Raw genomic sequence first — 21150 nt, 5'->3', positions numbered from 1 at the left:
GCTGGGAGTGAACTGGGAGTTACTGGGAGTTACTGGGAGTGAACTGGGAGTGAACTGGGAGTGAACTGGGAGTGAACTGGGAGTTACTGGGAGTGAACTGGGAGTGAACTGGGAGTTACTGGGAGTTGCTGGGAGTGAACTGGGAGTGAACTGGGTGTTGCTGGGAGTGAACTGGGAGTTACTGGGGGTTACTGGGAGTTACTGGGAGTGATGTGGGAGTGAACTGGGAGTTACTGGGATTTACTGGGGGAGAACTGGGAGTGAACTGAGAGTTACTGGGAGTGAACTGGGAGTCACTGGGAGTGAACTGGGAGTTACTGGGAGTTACTGGGAGTGAACTGGGAGCTATTAGGAGTGAACTGGGAGTTACTGGGCGCGAATTGGGAGTGATCTGGAGTAACTGGGAGTGAACTGGGTGTTACTGGGAGTGAACTGGGAGTTACTGGGAGTGAACTGGGAGTTACTGGGAGTTACTGGGAGTTCCTGGGTGCTACTGGGAGTGAACTGGGAGTGAACTGGGAGTTACTGGGAGTTCCTGGGTGTTACTGGGAGTGAACTGGTTGTTGCTGGGAGTGAACTGGGAGTTACTGGGAGTGAACTGGGAGTGAACTGGGAGTTACTGGGAGTGAACTGGGAGTTAACTGGGAGTTGCTGGGAGTGAACTGGGAGTGAACTGGGATTATCTGGGTGTTACTGCGCGTTACTGGGAGTCACTGGGAGTGAACTGGGAGTCGCTGGGAGTGAGCTGGGAGTTACTGGGAGTTACTGGGAGAGAACTGGGAGTTACTGGGAGTTACTGGGAGTTACTGGGAGTGAACTGGGAGTTACTGGGAGTGAACTGGGAGTTACTGGGAGTGAACTGGGAGTTACTGGGAGTTACTGGGAGTTCCTGGGTGCTACTGGGAGTGAACTGGGAGTGAACTGGGAGTTACTGGGAGTTCCTGGGTGTTACTGGGAGTGAACTGGTTGTTGCTGGGAGTGAACTGGGAGTTACTGGGGGTTACTGGGAGTTACTGGTTGTGATCTGGGAGTGAACTGGGAGTTACTGGGATTTACTGGGGGAGAACTGGGAGTGAACTGAGACTTACTGGGAGTTACTGGGAGTGAACTGGGAGCTATTAGGAGTGAACTGGGAGTTACTGGGCGCAAATTGGGAGTGATCTGGGAGTAACTGGGAGTGAACTGGGTGTTACTGGGAGTTACTGGGTCTTACTGGGAGTTACTGGGAATTACTGGGAATGAACTGGGAGTTACTGGGAGTGAACTGGGAGTGAACTGGGAGTTACTGGGACTTAACTGGGAGTTAGTGGGAGTTAGTGGGAGTTGCTGGGAGTGAACTGGGAGTGAACTGGGAGTGAACTGGGAGTAACTGGGAGCGAACTGGGAATGAACTGGGAGTGAACTGGGAGTTATTGGGAGTGAACTGGGAGTTCCTGGGAGTGAACTGGGAGTGAACTGGGAGGTACTGGGCATTACTGGGAGTTACTGGGAGTGAACTGGGAGTTACAGGGAGTTACTGGGAGTGAACTGGGAGTTACTGGGAGTTACTGGGTCTTACTGGGAGTTACTGGGAATTACTTGGAGTGAACTGGGAGTTGCTGGGAGTGAACTGGGAGTTACTGGGAGTGAATTGAGAGTTACTGGGAGTTACTGGGGGAGAACTGGGAGTGAACTGGGAGTTATTGGGAGTGAACTGGGAGTTACTGGGAGTTGCTGGGAGTGAACTGGGAGTTACTGGGAGTGAACTGGGAGTTACTGGGAGTTACTGGGAGTGAACTGGGAGCAGCTGGGAGGTAACTGGGAGTTAGTGGGGGAGAACTGGGAGTGAACTGGGAGTTACTGGGAGTTACTGGGAGTGAACTGGGAGTTGCTGGGAGTAAACTGGGAGTCACTGGGTGTGAAGTGGGTGATACTGGGAGTTACTGGGAGTTACTGGGTCTTACCGAGAGTTACTGGGAATTACTGGTAGTGAACTGGGAGTTACTGGGATTGAACTGGGAGTTGCTGGGTGTGAACTGGGAGTTACTGGGAGTTGCTGGGTGTGAACTGGGAGTTACTGGGAGTTACTGGGAGTGAACTGGGTGTTGCTGGGAATGAACTGGGAGTTACTGGGAGTGAACTGGGAGTGAACTGGGAGTTACTGGGAGTGAACTGGGAGTTACTGGGAGTTACTGGGGGTTACTGGGAGTGAACTGGGAGTTACTGGGGGTTACTGGGAGTGAACTGGAGTCTGCGGACGGCCCCATCCCTTCCCATGATTCCCCGCGGCCGTGAGGGGCGCTCTGAATCGCCTTTTCCCGCTTCCCCAATGGGGGCGGGGCTTCGCCTTCTCCAACCAATAGTAGTTGGTCCCTCTGGGTTTCCTTGTCATGATTGGTCAGTTCCTCTGTCTCAGCCAATGAGGACGCGGCGGCGGGCGCGGTCCGGGCCGGCGGCGGGAATGGCGGCGGAGCTGAGCGCGGAGGCGGCGCGGGAGATCCGCCGTGAGTCGGGGCTTCCATGGCGCCCATGGCGGGTGGAGCGGCTCCAAACGGCTTCAATGGGCGCGGAGGGCGGCGCGGGTGTCCCCTGAGCCGCGCGAGTGCGGAATCCCCTCAGGTTCCCCCCGCTGGAGCCGCCATGGGCTCGGCTTTCCCTCAGCGCGGTTGAAATGTTCATCTCGGCCGGTTTTTCACCCTCGGACCCCTCAGAGAGGCTCAAATCCCCCCTCCCGGCGGTTTCAAGCTTCTCCTCAGGGCGTTTTTTTACTCTAAAACCCCTCGCAGGGTTTAAATTCCCCCGCCCGAGGGTCCGAAGCTTCAGCTCCGCGGGTTTTTAACCTTCGAACCCCTCGCAGGGACCCAAATTCCCCCTCAGGGGGAGTTAAAACCTCAACTTTGGGGCTTTTAAACCCTCAAATCCCTCACAGGGGTTCCAATGTCTCCTCGTGGGGGTTGAAATCTTATTTTCGGGGGTTTTTAACCCTCAAACCCCCTCACAGGGATTCGAATTCCCCCTCGCGATTTCCAGGGGCTCAAAATCTCCCCAAAAATCTTCCTTTTTTCCTCCTCCAAAATTCCAATTTTTCCGCCCGAAGTTCTCTTCTTTAGCCCCTCCCAAAATCCTCCTTTTTTTTTTCTCCCTCCCAAATTCTCCTTTTCCCCGAAAAATTCTCATTTTTTTCTTCCCAAAAATCTCCTTTTTCCTCCCCAAAAATTCTAATTTTTCCCCCCCAAAATGCTCCTTTTTCCCCCCGAAAAATTCTCCTTTTTTCCTCCCAAAATTCTGTTATTTTTCTCCTCAAAATTCTCCTTTTTCTCCCCTCAAAATTTCTCCTTTCATCCCCGAAAACATCAATATTTTTTCCCTAAAAATTCTTCTTTTCTCCCCAAAATTCTCCTTCCCGCCCTCAAATTCTCCTTTTTTCCCCCCTAAAATTCTCCTTTTTTGTCTCCTCCAAAAATTCTCCTTTTTCTTCCCAAATTTCACCTTTTTCTCCCCCAGAATTCCCCCTTTTTTCTTGTCCAAAATTGTAATTTTCGTCTCCAAAAATTCTCCTTTTTTTCCGCTCAAAAATTCTCCTTTTTTCCCCCAAAAATTCTCGGTTTTTCCTCCCAAAAATTCTCTTTTTTCCCCCCTTCCAAAATTCTCCTTTTTCCTCCCTAATTTCTCATTTTTCTCCCCCAAAAATTCTCCTTTTTTTTTTTTTGTCCAAAATTGTAATTTTCCTCTCCAAAAATTCTCCTTTTTCCTCCCCAAATTCTCCTTTTTTTCCCCCTAAATTTCTTCTTTTTCCCTCCCCCGAATTCTCATTTTTTTCTCCTCCAAAAATTCTCTTTTTTCCTCCCAAATTTCTCCTTTTCCCCCCAAAATTCTCCTTTTTTCCTCCTCCAAGATTCTCATTTTCTCCTCCAAAAATTCTCCTTTTTTCCCCCAAAATTCTCTTTTCCCCCTTAAAATTCTCATTTTTTTTCTCCCCCAAAATTCTTTTCCCTCCCCAGAAAAAGATCAAATTTCCCCCAAATTTTCTTCCAAGGGCAGTAAAAATCCCCCCAAGGTTGGGAATTTGGGGGATTTCTTGAACTTTCTTGGGAATTTCTTGGTTTTCCTGGGAATTCTTTGGATTTTTGTGGGAATTCTTTGGATTTTTGTGGGAATTCCCTGGAATTTTTTGTTGGATTTTTTGTGGGAATTCCCTGCAGGTTTTGGGAATTCTCTGGAGTTTGTGTGAATTCTCCGATTCCTTATGGGAATTTCTCGGATTTTTCTGGGAAATTCCTGGATTTTTCTGGGAACCTGTAAGATTTTTTGGGGAATTCTTTGGATTTTTGTGGGAATTCTCTGAATTTTTGGGAGGAATTCCCCGGATCCTTTGGGCAATCCCTTGGATTTTTACGGGAATTCCGTGGGTTTTTGTGGGAATTCCTTGGATCCTTTTGAGAAAATTCCCGAACTTTTCCCAGAATCCCCTCTGGGAATAAAACCACCCCCCAAATTCCCGATTTTTATATTTTTTTTTCTCTCTTTTTCCATGCCAGAGCTGGAGAAATCCAAGGAGAAATTCCGACGTGTCGGGAACGCGGCCGAGGAGGCGGCGACCTGCAACCGCCTCGGGGAGCTGCTGGCGGCTCATGGTCAGGGCAGGAAACGGGGAAAAACGGGGATGGAAATGGGGGGAAAAATGGGGAAAATGGGAAAAAAAACTGAAAAAATGGGGATGAAAATGGGGGGAAAAATGGGGGGGAAAATGGGGATAAAAATGGGGAAAATGGGGGGGAAAATGGGGGGAAAAATGGGGAAAATGGGGGAAAAAATGGGGAAAATGGGGATGAAAATGGGGAAAATGAAAAAAAAACGGAAAAAATAGGGATGAAAATGGGGAAAATGGGGAAAAAACAGGGAAAAATGGGGAAAATTGGGATAAAAATGGGACTGGGAGAGCTGCTGGCGGCTCATGGTCAGGGGAGGAAACGGGGAAAAACGGGGATGGAAATGGGGGGAAAAATGGGGAAAATGGGAAAAAACCTGAAAAAATGGGGATGAAAATGGGGGGAAAAATGGGGGGAAAATGGGGATAAAAATGGGGAAAATGGGGATGAAAATGGGGAAAATGAAAAAAAAACAGGGAAAAAATGGGGATGAAAATGGGGATAAAAATGGGGAAAGTGGGAAAAATGGGGGGAAAAATGGGGAAAATGAAAAAAACCAGGGAAAAATGGGGGGAAATGGGGAAAATAAGGGAAGAAAATGGGAGAAAATGGGAGAAAATGGGGGGGAAATGAGAAGAAAACAGGGAAAAATGGGGGGAAAATTGGAAAATGGGAAAAATGGGGATAAAAATGGGGAAAATGGGGAAAATAAGGGAAGAAAATGGGAAAAAATTGGGGGAAAATGGGAGAAAATGGGGAATAATGGGAGAAAATGGGGGAAAATGGGAGAAAATGGGGAATAATGGGAGAAAATGGGGGGAAAAATGGGGAAAAGGAGAAAATGGGGGAATTGGGAATAAAAATGGGACTGGGAGAGCTGCTGGCGGCTCATGGTCAGGGGAGAAAACGGGAAAATGGGGAAAATGGGGGGGAAAATGAAAAAAAACAGGGAAAAAATGGGGGAAATGGGGAAAATAAGGGAAGAAAATGGGAAAAATGGGAGAAAATGGGAAAAATGGGGATGAAAATGGGGATAAAAATGGGGAAAATGGGGATAAAAATGGGGAAAATGGGAAAAATGGGGGGAAAAAATGGGGAAAATGAAAAAAAACAGGGAAAAATGGGGGGAAATGGGGAAAAATGGGGGGGAAATGGGAGAAAATGGGAGAAAATGAAAAAAAAACGGAAAAAAATGGGGGAAAATGAGAAAATGGGGAAAAAGTTGGGGGAAATGGGAAAAATAAGGGGAAAAATGGGAGAAAATGGGAGGAAATGGGGGAAATGAGAAAGAATGGGAAAAAATGGGAAGAATGGGGGAAATAAGGGAAAAAAATGGGGGGAAATGGGAAAAAATGGGAGAAAATGGGGGGAAAGTGGGAAAAACTGAGGGAAGAATGGGAAAGTTGTGGAAAAAAATGGGAAAAATGGGAAAAAAAGGAAAAAAAAAGGAAAAATTTGGGAAAAAATTGTGAAAAAATGGGGGAAAATGGGGGAAATGGGACTGGGAGAGCTGCTGGCTGCACGGGGTGGGGGAAAAATGGGAAAAATGGGGAAAAAATGGGACAAAATGGTGAAAAACGGGAAAAAAATGAGGAAAAAATGAGACAAAACGGTGAAAAACGGAAAAAAATGAGGAAAAAAATGAGAAAAAATGGGAATAAAAATGGGAATAAAAATGGGAAAAGAGGTTCTGGCTGCACATGGTGAGGGAAATGGGGGAAAAAAACGGGGAAAATGGGAAAAAAATGGGAGAAACTGGGAGAGTTGGGCCTGGCTTTTGGATCTTCGGGGAACGGGAATTTGAACACAGCTCCGGAGTGTCCGGGCCCCTTCCCATCCTTCCCGCCGTTCCTGTCCTTCCCATATTCCCGCTTTTCCTGTCATTCTCATCTTTTCCGTTTCTCCCCTTACTCCCGTTGTTCCCGTTCCCGTTATTTCCACCGTTCCCGCTTTTTTTCCCCCTCATTTTTCCCGAATTTCCCACGCTCTTCCCCTTTTTTCCCCCTTTTTTCCCCCTTTTTCCCTCAGTTTTCCTGATTTTCCTCTTTTTCCCTCATTTTCTCCACTTTTCCCCCTCATTTTCTTGTTTATTCCCCTCATTTTCCCCGTTTTTCACTTTTTCCCTCGTTTTTCCCATTTTCCCGTCGTTTTTCCCACTTTTTTTCCCATTTCCCCACGTTTTTCCCTCATTTTCTCATTTATTCCCCTCGTTTTCCCCGTTTTTCACTCTTTTCCCCTCGTTTTTTCCCGTTTCCCCCTCGTTTTTCCCACTTTTTTCCCATTTCCCCCCGTTTTTCCTTCATTTTTCCCATTCTCCCCTCATTTTTCCCGTTTCTCCCACTTTTTCCCCCTCATTTTTCCCACTTTCCCCCTCTTTTTTCCCTTTATTCCCGTTTTTTCCCTGATTTTTCCCGTTTTCCCGTGTTTTGAGGCCATTTTGGGGAGGCTCTGGAGCAGCACCGGGCGGAGCCGCGGCTCCTTTTCCCATCATTCCCATCGTGGAAAAATCAGGAAAAAATTGGGAAAAAAAAAAAATCCCAGAAAAATCAGGAAAATTTTGGGAAAAGTTGGGGGGAAAATTCCAGAAAAATAGGGGGAAAGGTTTGGGAAAATCCAGGAAAATCTAGAAAAATTGGGGGAAAATTGGGGGAAATGGAGAATAATGTGGAAAAAAATCTGGCAAAACCTGGGGAAAAATGAGAAAAACCGGGAAAAAGTTGGGGAAAACCGTGAAAAATTTGGGAGAAGTCGGGGAAAATACGGGAAAATGGAGAAGAATGTGGTAAAAATTGGGGCAAATCCGGGAAAAATGAGGGAAAACCCAGTAAAAACTGGGGACAAATGGGGAAAAAAAACCTCAGAAAGACTTGGGGAAAAAAATCCAGGAAAACTGTGGGAAAAGCTGGGAAAAAATTTGGGAAAAATGAGGGAAAAAAGGGAAGAATTAGGGAAAAATTGGGGAAAAACCCCGTAAAAACTGGGGGAAATTCCGGGAGACTCGGGAAGACCTTCCCTCCATCCCCTTTACTCCCGTTTTGTCCCTGATTTTTCCCGTTTTCCCGTGTTTTCAGGCCGTTTTGGGGAGGCCCTGGAGCAGCACCGGGCGGAGCTGCGGCTCCTGGAGGCGGCCGAGGACCCGCTGGGCTGCGCCGTGGCCCACAGGAAGATCGGGGAGCGCCTGGCCGAGCTCCGGAGCTTCCCCCAGGCCCTGCAGGTGAGGAGAACACGGAATTCCTGCAATCTGCCCAAAGTTTTCCTGGGTTGCTCACAGATATTCCCAGTTTGTCCGGGTTTTTCCCCAATTTTTCCCCATTTTGTCCGATTTTTCCCAATTTTTTTCCATATTCTTCCCATTTCTTTCCCATCTCTCCCCATTTTTCCCCATCTCTCCCCATTTTTCCCTAATTTCCCCAATTTTCCCTGATTTTTTCAGATTTTCCCAATTTTTTCCCCATTTTTCCCCATTTTTCCCAATTTTTTCCGATTTTTCCCAATTTTTTTTTCCATATTCTTCTCATTTCTTTCCCAGCTCTCCCCATTTTCCCCCAACTTTCCCCAATTTTCCCTGATTTTTCCAGATTTTCAGATTTTTTTCCCATTTTTTCCCATTTTTCCCATTTTTTCCATTTTTCCTATTTTTTATCCCATTTTTTCCCATTTTTTTCCCCATTTTTCCCAATTTTTCCCATTTTTACCCCAAATTTTCCCATTTTTTTCCTGTTTTTTCCCATATTCCCAATTTTTCCCACTCTTCCCAATTTTCCCAGATTTTTACTGGATTTTTCCCAGTTTCTCCCTGGAGAAATTCCCCACAGGAAGATCGGGGAGCGCCTGGCCGAGCTCCGGAGCTTCCCCCAGGCCCTGCAGGTGAGGAGAACACGGAATTCCTGGAATCTGCCCAAAGTTTTCCTGGGTTTCTCACAGATATTCCCAGTTTGTCCGGGTTTTTCCCCAATTTTTTCCCAATTTTTGTCCGATTTTTCCCTTTTTTTTTCCATGTTCTTCCCATTTCTTTCCCATCTCTCCCCATTTTTCCCCATCTCTCCCCAATTTTCCCTGATTTCCCCAATTTTCCCAATTTTTTCCCCATTTTTCCCCATTTTTCCCCATTTTTCCCCATTTTTCCCCATTTTTCCCCATTTTTCCCCATTTTTCCCCATTTTTCCCCATTTTTTTCCCATTTTTTCTGATTTTTCCCTTTTTTTTCCATATTCTTCCCATTTCTTTCCCATTTCTCCCTATTTTCCCCCAGCTTTCCCCAATTTTCCCTGATTTCCCCAATTTTCCCTGATTTCCCCAATTTTCCCAATTTTTTCCCCATTTTTCCCCATTTTTCCCAATTTTTTCTGATTTTTCCCAATTTTTTTTTCCCATATTCTTCCCATTTCTTTCCCATTTCTCCCCATTTTCCCCCAACTTTCCCCAATTTTCCCTGATTTCCCCAATTTTCCCTGATTTTTTCAGATTTTCCCAATTTTTTTCCCCTTTTCCCCCATTTTTCCCCAGTTTTCCCCATTTTTCCCAATTTTTTCTGATTTTTCCCAATTTTTTTTCCCATATTCTTCCCATTTCTTTTCCATCTCTCCCCATTTTCCCCCAGCTTTCCCCAATTTTCCCTGATTTCCCCAATTTTCCCAATTTTTCCCCATTTTTCCCCATTTTTCCCAATTTTTCCCCATTTTTCCCCATTTTCCCCATTTTTTTTCCCATTTTTTCTGATTTTTCCCAATTTTTTTTCCATATTCTTCCCATTTCTTTCCCATCTCTCCCCATTTTTCCCCAGCTTTCCCCAATTTTCCCTAATTTCCCCAATTTCCCCTGATTTTTCCAGATTTTCCCAATTTTTTTCTCCTTTTTCCCCATTTTTCCCCATTTTTCCCAATTTTTTCCGATTTTTCCCAATTTTTTTTCCATATTCTTCCCATTTCTTTCCCATCTCTCCCCATTTCCCCCCAGCTTTCCCCAATTTTCCCTGATTTCCCCAATTTTCCCTGATTTTTCCGGATTTTCCCAATTTTTTTCCCCCTTTTCCCCATTTTTCCCCATTTTCCCCCATTTTTCCCCATTTTTTTCCCATTTTTTCTGATTTTCCCAATTTTTTTTCCATGTTCTTCCCATTTCTTTCCCATCTCTCCCCATTTTTCCCTGATTTCCCCAATTTTCCCTGATTTTTCCAGGTTTTCCCAATTTTTTCCCCATTTTTTCCCCATTTCCCCCATTTTTTCCCATTTTTTCCCATTTTTTCCCATTTTTTCCCAATTTTTCCCAATTTTCCCTTTATTTCCTGATTTTCCCCCAATCTTCCCCATTTTTTCCCCATTTTTCCCATTTTTTCCCTTTTTTTCCCAAAATTTTCCCATATTTTTCCCATTTTTTCCAATTTTTTTCCAGTCTCTCCCGTTTTTCCCCAACTTTTCCCAATTTTTCCCCATTTTCCCCGATTTTTTCTAATATTTTCCTGATTTTTTCCTGGATTTTCCCCAGTTTGTCCCGATTTTCCCCAATTTTTCCCAGATTTTCCCAATTTTTCCCCATTTTCCCCATTTTTTTTTTACTTTTCCCAGATTTTCCCCATTTTTTTCCTGATTTTTCCCAATTTTCCCTTTTTTCCTGATTTTTCCACAATTTTTCCCCCGATTTTTCCCAGTTTTTAACAGTTTTTTCTGATTTTTTTCCCAATTTTTTCTCATCTTTTCCCATTTTTTTCCAGTCTCTCCCCATTTTCCCCCAACTTTTCCCAATTTTTCCCCATTTTTTCCAATTTTTTCCTGGATTTTCCCCAGTTCGTCCTGATTTTCCCCAAATTTTCCTAGATTTTCCCAATTTTCCCACAATTTTTCCTGTTTTTTCCCATTTTTTCCTGATTTTTCCCAATTTTCCCTTTTTCCCTGATTTTTACACAATTTTCCCCAATTTTTTTCTGATTTTCCCATTTTTTTTATTTTTCCCAATTTTTTCCATATTTTTCCCAATTTTTTCCCATATTTTTTCCCAAATTGTTCCCATTTTTTTCCCATTTCTTTCCCATCTCTCCCCACCTTTCCCCACTTTTCCCTGATTTCCCCACATTGTCCCAATTTTTTCCCGTATTTTTCCCGTATTTTTCCCCATTTTTCCCCATTTTTCCCCATTTTTTCCCACTTTTCCCCATTTCTTTCTGATTTTTCCCAGTTTTCCCTTTATTTCCTGATTTTCCCCCAATCTTCCCCAATTTTTTCCCGATTTTTCCCCAATTTTCCTCAAAATTCTCTCAATTTCTCCTGGTTTTTTCTCAAATTTTCCCGTTTTTTCCCCTTTTTTTTCCCCCCCTCAAATTTCCCCAATTTTCACCCGATTATTCCTGGATTTCTCCCCCAAATTTTCCCCAAATTTCCCACTTTTTCCCCATTTTTCCCGAATTTTCCCCAATTTTTTCCGGATTTGTCTAAAATGTTCCAATTTTTTTCCCATTTTTCCCCAACTTTTCCCAGTTTTCCCCATCTTTTCCCAATTTTTTCTTGATTTTCCCCAACTCTCCCCCTTTTTTTCCCAAATTTTCCTGGAATTTTCCCCAAATTTTCTGGCTTTCTCCCATTTCCCCCATCTTTTTCCCAACTTTTCCCAACTTTCCCAGATTTTCCCCAAATTTTTCCTGGATTTTTCCCCGTTTCCCCCAGTTTGGGGATGTCGGGAGAGGTTTTTGGGAGTTTGGAAGGGAAAAATCCGGAAAATTTTCCCCGTTTTCCCAACTTTTCCCAGCTTTTTCCGTCCGATTTCCTTGGGTTTTTCCCCAAATTTTGCTGGATTTTCCCCAAATTTTCCCCAAATTTCCCAATTTTCTCCAACTTTCCCGATTTTTCCCAAACTTTTCCCTGTTTTCCCACAGCACCAGCGCCGCCCCCTCTCCCTGTCCCCTCCTTGCCCGGGGTCTACAACTCCCACAATTCCAATGGGCAACGACGGGAATTCTGGGAATTTCCCCCAACTTTTCCCGGATTTTTTTTTTCCCCAATTTCTCCCAACATTTTCCTGGATTTTTCCCAATTTCTCTCAACTGTTCCCAATTTTCCCAGTGTTCCCCAACTTTTCCCAATTTTCCCTTTTTTTCCCCGCATTTTTCCCGCATTTTTCCCAATTTTCCCCAATTTTCCCCAATTTTTCTTGTTTTTTATCCCCCCGTTTTTCCTTAGTTTTTCTCCCGATTTTTTTGCAACTTCTCCCAGATATTTTTTTCCCGATTTTTCTTGATTTTCCCAAATTTTTCCCAATTTTTTTCCCATAATTCCCCCAAATCCTCCCAGTTTTTCGCAACTGTCCTGGATTTTTTCCTGGATTTTTCCCAATTTCTCCCCAATTTTTTCTGGGATTTTCCCCCAACTTTCTCCCACTTTCCTCCCCAAAATTCCCAATTTCTCCTGGAATTTCCCCCTAATTTTTCCCAACTTTTCCCCCCCAATTTTCCCTGGATTTTCACCGATTTTTCCTCGATTTTCCCCACTTTTGCCCCATTTTTTTCTCAATTTCCTCTGGATTTTTCTTCAGCTTTTCCTAATTTTCCGCAATTTTTCCCAGATTTTCCCGTACCTTTCCTGGTTTTTCCTTATTTTCACCAATTTTCCTCCAATTATCCCCCAGATTATTCCCCTTTTTTTCCCAAAATTTTTCCCATTTTTCCCAATTTTACCCAATTTTTCCTGTTTTTTTCCCCAATTTTTCCTGATTTTTCCCAATTTTCCCTTTTTCTCCCAACTTTTCCCCAGTTTTTCCTGGATTTTTCCTGTTTTTCCACAAATTTTCCTTGATTTTTCCCAGATTATTTTCCCATCTTTTTCCCAATTTTCCCCAATTTTTCTCCTGTATTTTTCCCAACTTTACCCAGACCCTTCCTGGTTTTTCCCGTATTTTTCCCGGATTTTTTCTGGATTTTTCCTGCTCTTCCCCAATATTTTCCCAATTTCTCGGAATTTTTCTCAATTTTTCCTCACTTTTTCCCAGTTTTTCCTGAATTTTTCCCCAATTTCGCCCCATTTATTTTTCTCATTTTCCTCAGGACTTTTCTTCCGTTTTCCCCAATTTTCCCCCAATTTTTCCCAACTTTTTCCCATATTTTCCCAACTTTTCCCACAATTTTTCCCGAACTTTCCCAGCTTTTCCCTCAATTTTTCCCAACTTTTCCCCCAGTTTTTCCCAACTTTTTCCCAGTTTTTCCCAACTTTTCCCCCAATTTTTCCCAACTTTCCCCCCAATTTTTCCCAACTTTCCCCCCAATTTTTCCCAACTTTTCCCCCAATTTTTCCCAACTTTTCCCCCAATTTTTCCCAACCTTTCCCCCAATTTTTCCCAACTTTTCCCCCATTTTTCCCAAATTTTCCCCCAATTTTCCCCAACTTTTCCCCCAAAATTTTCCCAACTTTTCCCCCGAAATTTTCCCAACTTTCCCCCAATTTTTCCCAAATTTTCCCCCAATTTTCCCCAACTTTTCCCCCAAAATTTTCCCAACTTTCCTCCCCCGAAATTTTCCCAACTTTCCCCCCATTTTTCCCAACTTTTTCCCAATTTTTCCCAACTTTTCCCCCCATTTTTCCCAACTTTTCCCCCGAAATTTCCCCAACTTTTCCCCCAATTTTTCCCAATTTTCCCCAACTTTTCCCCCAATTTTTCCCAACTTTTCCCCCATTTTTCCCAACTTTCCCCCCCGAATTCCCTCATTTTTCCCCCCTGGATTTTTCCCCGGAGTTTTCCCCAATCCCCCCCCCTTTCCCAACCTTTTCCACCCCATCCCCCCCACCACTCCCTGGATTTTCCCCCGGATTTTGCCGGATTTTCCCCGAATTCGGCCACAACTTCCCGATTTTCTCCGCCTTTCCCGCTTTTTCCCGGGATGTATCCCAGCTTTCCCGCCTTTTTCCCGCAGCAACCAGCGCCGGCACCTGTCCTTGGCGCAATCCCTCGGCGACGCGGTGGAGCAGCAGCGAGCCTGGGCCACCATCGGCCGCACCTTCCTGCTCCTGGCCGAGTCCTCGGAATCCCCGGAATGCCCGGAATTGCCGGAATTCCCCGGAATTCCCGGAGTTCTCCCAGGGAGACTCGGGAATTGACTCGGGAATTGTCTCGGGAATTGCGGGAGGGGCCGAAGGGGCGGCGCCAGCGCTGAGCCGGGCGCTGGAGGCGTTCAAGGCCAGCCTGGACATCGTGGACACGCAGCTGGAAGGTTTGGGAATTTGGGGAATTTTGGGGGATTTTTGGGAATTTGGGGAATTTTGGGGATTTTTTGGGGATTTGGGAGCGGAATTTTGGGATTTGGGAGGGGAATTTTGGGGATTTTTGGGATGCTGGAGGCGTTCAGGGTCGGCCTGGACATCGTGGACACGCAGCTGGAAGGTGGGGAAATTTCGGGAATTTCGGGAATTTTGGCATCTGGGAATGGAATTTTGGGAATTTTGGGGATCTGGGAGCGGAATTTTGGGATTTGGGAGGGGAATTTTGGGGAATTTTGGGGATTTTCGGGATTTTTGGGGAAATTTGGGGAATTGTGGGCGTGGAATTTGGGGCTTTGGGAGCGGAATTTTGGGGATCTGGGAATGGAATTCTTGGGAATTTTGGGAATTTGGGAACAAGATTCTTGGGGATTGGAATTTTGGGGACTTTCGGAGATCTGGGAATGGGAATTTTGGGAATATTTGGGGATTTTGGGAATTTTTTTTGAAATTTCGGGAATTGTGGGAGTGGAATTTGGGGATTTTGGAACGGAATTTTTTGGGAATTTTCGGGACGCGGGGATGGAAATTTTGGGATCTGGGACTGGAAATTGGGGATTTCTGAATGGAATTTTGGGGCATTTTGGGGAATTTTTGGGAATTCTTGGAGATGTTGGGAATTTTGGAATGGAATTCTGGGAATTTTTGGCAGTTGTAAGGAAATTTTTTGGAATTCGGGGCACGGAATTTAGGGTGCGGAAAGGGGAATTCTGAGATTTGGGAACGGGATTGTTTTGGAAGTTTGGGAATTTTGGGAATTTTGGGGAACTGGGAATGGAATAGGCTTCACAAATCCCGGAATTCCGATCCCAAATTCCCGATGAGAATTCCAGGAATTCCGACCCCGAATCCCAAAATTCCCAATCCCAAATCTTGGAGCAGAATGTGGGGATTTGGATCGGGAAATTTGGGAACTCTGGGAATTTGGGGAATTCCAGAACGGAATTTTTGAGCATTTTGAGGGAATTTTGGGAATAAATGGAATTTTGGGGAATTTGGGGGGAATTTTGGGAATTAGGGAAATTTGAGTAATTGGAGAAATTTTGGGAATGGGAATTTTGGGGATTTGGAAGATTTGGGGAATGGAAATTTGGGGATTTTTGGGAATTTTGGGAATGGGAGTTTAGGGGAATTTTGGGAATTTTTGGGGATTTTGGGAATGGGAATTTTGGGGAATTTCGGGAATGAGAGTTTAGGGGAATTTTGGGAATTTGGGAATTTTGGGGAATTTGGAAAATTTTGGGAATGGGAATTTAGGGGAATTGTGGGATTTTTTGGAATGGGAATTTTGGGAATTTTTGGAATGGGAATTTTGGGGAATTTTGGGAATTTTGGGAATGGGAATTTGGGGGAATTTTGGGAATGGGAATTTTGGGAATTTGGGGAGTTTTGGGAATTTAGGGGAATTTTGGGAATTTTGGGAATTTTGGGAATGGGAATTTAGGGGGATTTTGGGAATTTGGGAATTTTTGGGATTTTGGGAATGGGAATTTTGGGGATTTGGGGAGTTTGGGAAATTTGGGAAATTTGGGAAATTTTGGGAATGGGAATTTGGGGGAATTCTGGGAATGGGAATTTGGGGAATTTTGGGGAGTTTTGTGGAATTTAGGGGAATTTTGGGAATTTTGGGAATGGGAATTTGGGGGAATTTTGGGAATTTTGGGAATTTGGGGAGTTTTGGGAATTTAGGGGAATTTTGGGAATTTTAGGAATTTTGGGAATGAGAGTTGAGGGGAGTTTTGGGAATTTGGGAATTTTGGGGAATTTTGGGAATGGGAATTTTGGAGATTCGGGGAATTTGGGGAATTTGGGAAATTTGGGAAATTTTGGGAATGGGAATTTTGGGAATGGGAATTTAGGGGAAATTTGGGAAATTTGGGAATTTTGGGAATGAGAGTTGAGGGGAGTTTTGGGAATTTGGGAATTTTGGGGAATTTTGGGGATTTGGGGAGTTTGGGAATTTTGGGAAATTTGGGAAATTTTGGGAATGGGAATTTAGGGGACATTTGGGGAATTTAGGGGAATTTGGGAAATTTGGGGGAATTTTGGGAAATTTTGGGAATGGGAATTTAGGGGAATTTGGGAATTTAGGGGAATTTGGGAAATTTGGGGGAATTTTGGGAAATTTTGGGAATGGGAATTTAGGGGAATCTTGGGAATTTTTGGGCCTGGGATTTCGGGGCATCCGGGCGGGGCAATTCGGCGATTCCCGAGTGGAATTTTTGGGGCCGTCCCGGAATTCCCGGCCCTCCGCCGACTCCTGCCCGCTGGCCGCAGGGCGGTTGCCGCGGCGGGAGCTGGCGCAGATGCGGAGCCGCCTCTTCCTCAACCTGGCGCTGGTGCACGAGTCGCTGGGGAACGGCCCCGACAGCGCCCGGCTGCTCGCCGACAGCGTCCTGCTGGCCGAGTGAGTCTGCCGGGAAGGAATGCCGGGAATTCTGGAATTTCGGGAATGCCGGGAGGGAGTTCGGGAGGTTTGGGGAGGATTGGGGGAGGTTTGGGGGATTTGAGTGAATTTTTGGGGAGTTTGGAGAGGATTTTTGGGGAGTTTGGGAAGGATTTCGGGGCTGGGATTGGAATTCTGGGAATTTTGGGGAATTTTTTGGAATTCTTGGGAATTTTGGGCATTTCGGAGATGATTTTTGGGAGTTTTTGGGGGATTTGGAGTGAATTTTTGGGGAGTTTGGAGAGGATTTTGGGGAGTTTGGGAAGGGATTTGAGGAGTTTGGGGTCGGAATCCTGGGAAATTTGGGAATTTGGGGAATTTTTGGGGAATTCTTGGGAATTTTGGGAAGGTTGGAGATGGTTTTTGGGAGTTTTTGGGGGATTTGGAGTGAATTTTTGGGGAGTTTGGAGAGGATTTTTGGGGAGTTTGGGAAGGGATTTCGGGGCTGGGATTGGAATTCTGGGAATTTTGGGGAATTTTTGGGAATTCTTGGGAATTTTGGGAAGGTTGGAGATGATTTTTGGGAGTTTTTGGGGGATTTGGAGTGAATTCTTGGGGAGTTTGGGAAGGGATTTGAGGAGTTTGGGGTCGGAATTTTGGGAAATTTGGGAATTTGGGGAATTTGGGGAATCTTTGGGGAATTCTTGGGAATTTTGGGAAGGTTGGAGATGATTTTTGGGAGTTTTTGGGGGATTTGGAGTGAATTCTTGGGGAGTTTGGAGAGGATTTTGGGGAGTTTGGGAAGGGATTTCGGGGCTGGGATTGGAATTCTGGGAATTTTGGGAATTTTTGGGGAATTCTTGGGAATTTTGGGAAGGTTGGAGATGGTTTTTGGGAGTTTTTGGGGGATTTGGAGCGAGTTTTTGGGGAGTTTGGAGAGGATTTTTGGGGAGTTTGGGATGGAATTTCGGGGCTGGGATTGGAATTCTGGGAATTTTGGGGAATTTTTGGGAATTCTTGGGAATTTTGGGAAGGTTGGAGATGGTTTTTGGGAGTTTTTGGGGGGGTTTGGAGTGAGTTTTTGGGGAGTTTGGAGAGGATTTTTGGGGAGTTTGGAGAGAAATTGGAGGAGTTTGGGATCGGAATGTTGGGAAATTTGGGGAATTTGGGGAATTTTGGGGAATTCTTGGGAATTTTGGGAAGTTGGGAGATGATTTTTGGGAGTTTTTGGGGGATTTGGAGCGAGTTTTTGGGGAGTTTGGAGAGGATTTTGGGGAGTTTGGGAAGGGATTTGAGGAGTTTGGGGTCGGAATTTTGGGAAATTTGGGAATTTGGGGAATTTTTGGGGAATTCTTGGGAATTTTGGGAAGGTTGGAGATGATTTTTGGGAGTTTTTGAGGGTTTTTTGTGTGATTTTTTGGGGTTTTTCAAGAGGATTTGGGGGAAGTTTGGGGGTTTTTGGAGAGGATTTTGGGGAGTTTGGGAAGGGATTTCGGGGCTGGGATTGGAATTTTGGGAATCTTGGAATTTTGGGAATTTTGGGAATTTGTCATCAAAATTCTGGGAATTTGGGGTCAGAATTTCAGGGTTTTTGGGGAGTTTTGGCTCAGAATTCTGGGAATTTGGGGATTTGTGATTGGAATTTGGGGAACTTGTGATCAGAATTCTGGGAATTTTGGGTCAGAATTTTGGGAATTTTGGGAATTTGAGATCAGAATTTCAGGAATTTTGGGAGTTTTGGATCAACTTTGGGAATTTTGGCTCAGAATTCTGGGAATTTTAGGGAATTTTAGCTGAGAATTCTGGGAAATTTGGGAATTTGTGATCAGAATTTTGGGAATTTTGAAAGAGATTTTTGGGAATTTTGGCTCAGAATTCTGGGAAATTTAGGGAATTTTGGCTCAGAATTTCAGGAATTTTGGCAATTTGAGATCAGAATTTTGGGAATTTTGGAGTTTTGGCTCAGAACTTTGGGAATTTTAGCTGAGAATTCTGGGAAATTTGGGAATTTGAGATCAGAATTTTGGGAATTTTGGGAATTTCAGCTCAGAACTTCGGGAATTTTGGGAATTTCAGCTCAGAACTTTGGGAATTTTGGGATTTGCCTTTGGAATTTTGGGAATTTCAGCTCAGAACTTTGGGAATTTTGGGAATTTCAGCTCAGGACTTTGGGAATTTTGGGAATTTTGTCTCAGTACTTTTGGAATTTTGGGGAATTTCGGCTCCGAACTTTGGGAATTTTGGGAATTTCGGCTCAGAACTTTGGGAATTTTGGGATTTACCTTTGGAACTTTGGGAATTTCGTCTCAGGACTTTGGGAATTTTGGGAATTTCGGCTCCGAACTTTGGGAATTTTGGCTCAGAATTCTGGGAATTTTGGGAATTTTGTCTCAGAACTTTGGGAATTTTGGGATTTGTCTTTGGAGCTTTGGGAATTTCAGCTCAGAACTGTGGGAATTTTGGGATTTGTCTTTGGGAATTTGGGAATTTCAGCTCAGAACTTTGGGAATTTTGGGATTTGTCTTTGGAACTTTGAGAATTTCAGCTCAGAACTTTGGGGATTTTGGGATTTGCCTTTGGAATTTTGGGAATTTTGTCTCAGAACTTTGGGAATTTTTGGGAATTTCGGCTCAGAACTTCGGGAATTTTGGGGAAGTTTGGCTCAGAACTTTGGGAATTTTGGGATTTTGCCTTTGGAATTTTGGGAATTTCAGCTCAGAACTTGGGAATTTTGGGAATTTCGGCTCAGAACTTCGGGAATTTTGGCTCAGAATTCTGGGAATTTTGGGGAAGTTTGGCTCAGAACTTTGGGAATTTTGGGATTTGCCTTTGGAACTTCGGGAATTTCAGCTCAGAACTTCGGGAATTTTGGGAATTTCGGCTCAGAACTGTGGGAATTTGGGGATTTGCCTTTGGGAATTTTGGGAATTCCAGCTCAGAGCTTTGGGAATTTTGGGAATTTCGGCTCAGAACTTCGGGAATTTTGGCTCAGAATTCTGGGAATTTTGGGATTTGTCTTTGGAACTTTGGGATTTTCAGCTCAGGACTTTGGGAATTTTGGCTCTGAATTCCGGGAATTTTGGGAAGTTTGACTCAGAACTTTGGGAATTTTGGGATTTGCCTTTGGAATTTTGGGAATTTTGTCTCAGAACTTTGGGAATTTTGGGATTTGCCTTTGGAATTTTGGGGAATTTCGGCTCCGAACTTTGGGAATTTTGGGATTTGCCTTTGGGAATTTTGGGAATTTCAGCTCAGAACTTTGGGAATTTCAGCTCAGAACTTTGGGAATTTTGGGAATTTCGGCTCATGACTTTGGGAATTTTGGCTCAGAATTCTGGGAATTTTGGGGAATTTCGGCTCAGAACTTTGGGAATTTTGGGATTTGTCTTTGGAGTTTTGGGAATTTTCGGCTCAGAACTTTGGGAACTTTGGGAATTTCAACTCAGAACTTTGGGAATTTTGGGATTTGTCTTTTGGAATTTTGGGAATTTCAGCTCAGAACTTTGGGAATTTTGGGATTTGCCTTTGGGAATTTTGGAATTTCAGCTCAGAACTTTGGGAATTTTGGGATTTGTCTTTGGAGCTTGGGAATTTCGGCTCAGAACTGTGGAATTTTGGGAATTTTGTCTCAGAACTTGGGAATTTTGGGATTTGTCTTTGGAACTTTGAGAATTTCAACTCAGAACTTTGGGAATTTTGGGAATTTCAACTCAGAACTTTGGGAATTTTGGGATTTGCCTTTGGAATTTTGGGAATTTTGTTGTCTCAGAACTTTGGGAATTTTGGGAATTTCGGCTCAGAACTTCGGGAATTTTGGCTCAGAATTCTGGGAATTTTAGGGAATTTTAGCGCAGAATTTCAGGAATTTTGGCAATTTGAGATCAGAATTTTGGGAATTTTGGGAGTTTTGGCTCAGAACTTTGGGAATTTTAGCTGAGAATTCTGGGAAATTTGGGAATTTGACATCAGAATTTCGGGAATTTTGCGAATTTCAGCTCAGAACTTTGGGAATTTTGGGATTTGTCTTTGGAACTTTGGGAATTTCGGCTCAGAACTTTGGGAATTTTGGCTCAGAATTCTGGGAATTTTGGGGAAGTTTGACTCAGAACTTTGGGAATTTTGCGAATTTCAGCTCAGAACTTTGGGAATTTTGGGATTTGCCTTTGGAACTTTGGGAATTTCAGCTCAGAACTTTGGGAATTTCGGCTCAGAATTCTGGGAATTTTGGGGAAGTTTGGCTCAGAACTGGCAATTTTGGGATTTGCCTTTGGGAATTTTGGGAATTTCAACTCAGAACTTTGGGAATTTGGGGAATTTCGGCTCAGAACTTTGGGAATTTGGGGATTTGCCTTTGGGAATTTTGGGAATGTCGGCTCAGAACTTTGGGAATTTTGGCTCAGAATTCTGGGAATTTTGGGGAAGTTTGACTCAGAACTTTGGGAATTTTGGGATTTGCCTTTGGAATTTTGGGAATTTCAGCTCAGGACTTTGGGAATTTCGGCTCAGAATTCCGGGAATTTTGGGGACGTTTGGCTCAGAACTTTGGGAATTTTGGGATTTGCCTGTGGGAATTTTGGGAATTTCGGCTCAGAACTTTGGGAACTTTGGGAATTTCGGCTCAGAACTTTGGGAATTTTGGGATTTGTCTTTGGAGTTTTGGGAATTTCGGCTCAGAACTTTGGGACTTTTGGGAATTTCAGCTCTGAACTTTGGGAATTTTGGGATTTGTCTTTGGAACTTTGAGAATTTCAGCTCAGAACTTCGGGAATTTTGGGAATTTCAACTCAGAACTTTGGGAATTTTGGGATTTGCCTTTGGGAATTTTGGGAATTTCAGCTCAGAACTTCGGGAATTTTGGGAATTTCAACTCAGAACTTTGGAATTTTGGGATTTGCCTTTG

The 21150-nt window shown here is 44.0% G+C and overlaps 1 protein-coding gene across 1 annotated transcript; it reads left to right on the top strand.

Moving 5' to 3' along the window:
* Positions 1 to 2406: 2406 nt before the first annotated feature.
* On the top strand, positions 2407 to 8166 carry LOC136303491 (tonsoku-like protein). The gene is made up of 3 exons (XM_066207178.1): positions 2407 to 2483; positions 4518 to 4613; positions 7700 to 8166. Exons 1-3 carry the CDS (start codon positions 2441 to 2443, stop codon positions 8050 to 8052), a joined length of 492 nt encoding a protein of 163 aa, XP_066063275.1. The 5' UTR covers positions 2407 to 2440; the 3' UTR covers positions 8053 to 8166.
* The last annotated feature ends 12984 nt before the right edge of the window (positions 8167 to 21150 follow it).

The sequence above is a fragment of the Chamaea fasciata genome, unplaced genomic scaffold, assembly GCF_029207755.1.
Source record: "Chamaea fasciata isolate MVZ Bird 193981 ecotype frontalis unplaced genomic scaffold, bChaFas1.0.hap1 SCAF_1, whole genome shotgun sequence".
NCBI classification, from domain to species: Eukaryota; Metazoa; Chordata; class Aves; order Passeriformes; family Sylviidae; genus Chamaea; species Chamaea fasciata.
The sequence above is the reverse complement of the archived record's forward strand: the minus strand, read 5'-3'. Positions and strand labels throughout refer to the sequence as shown.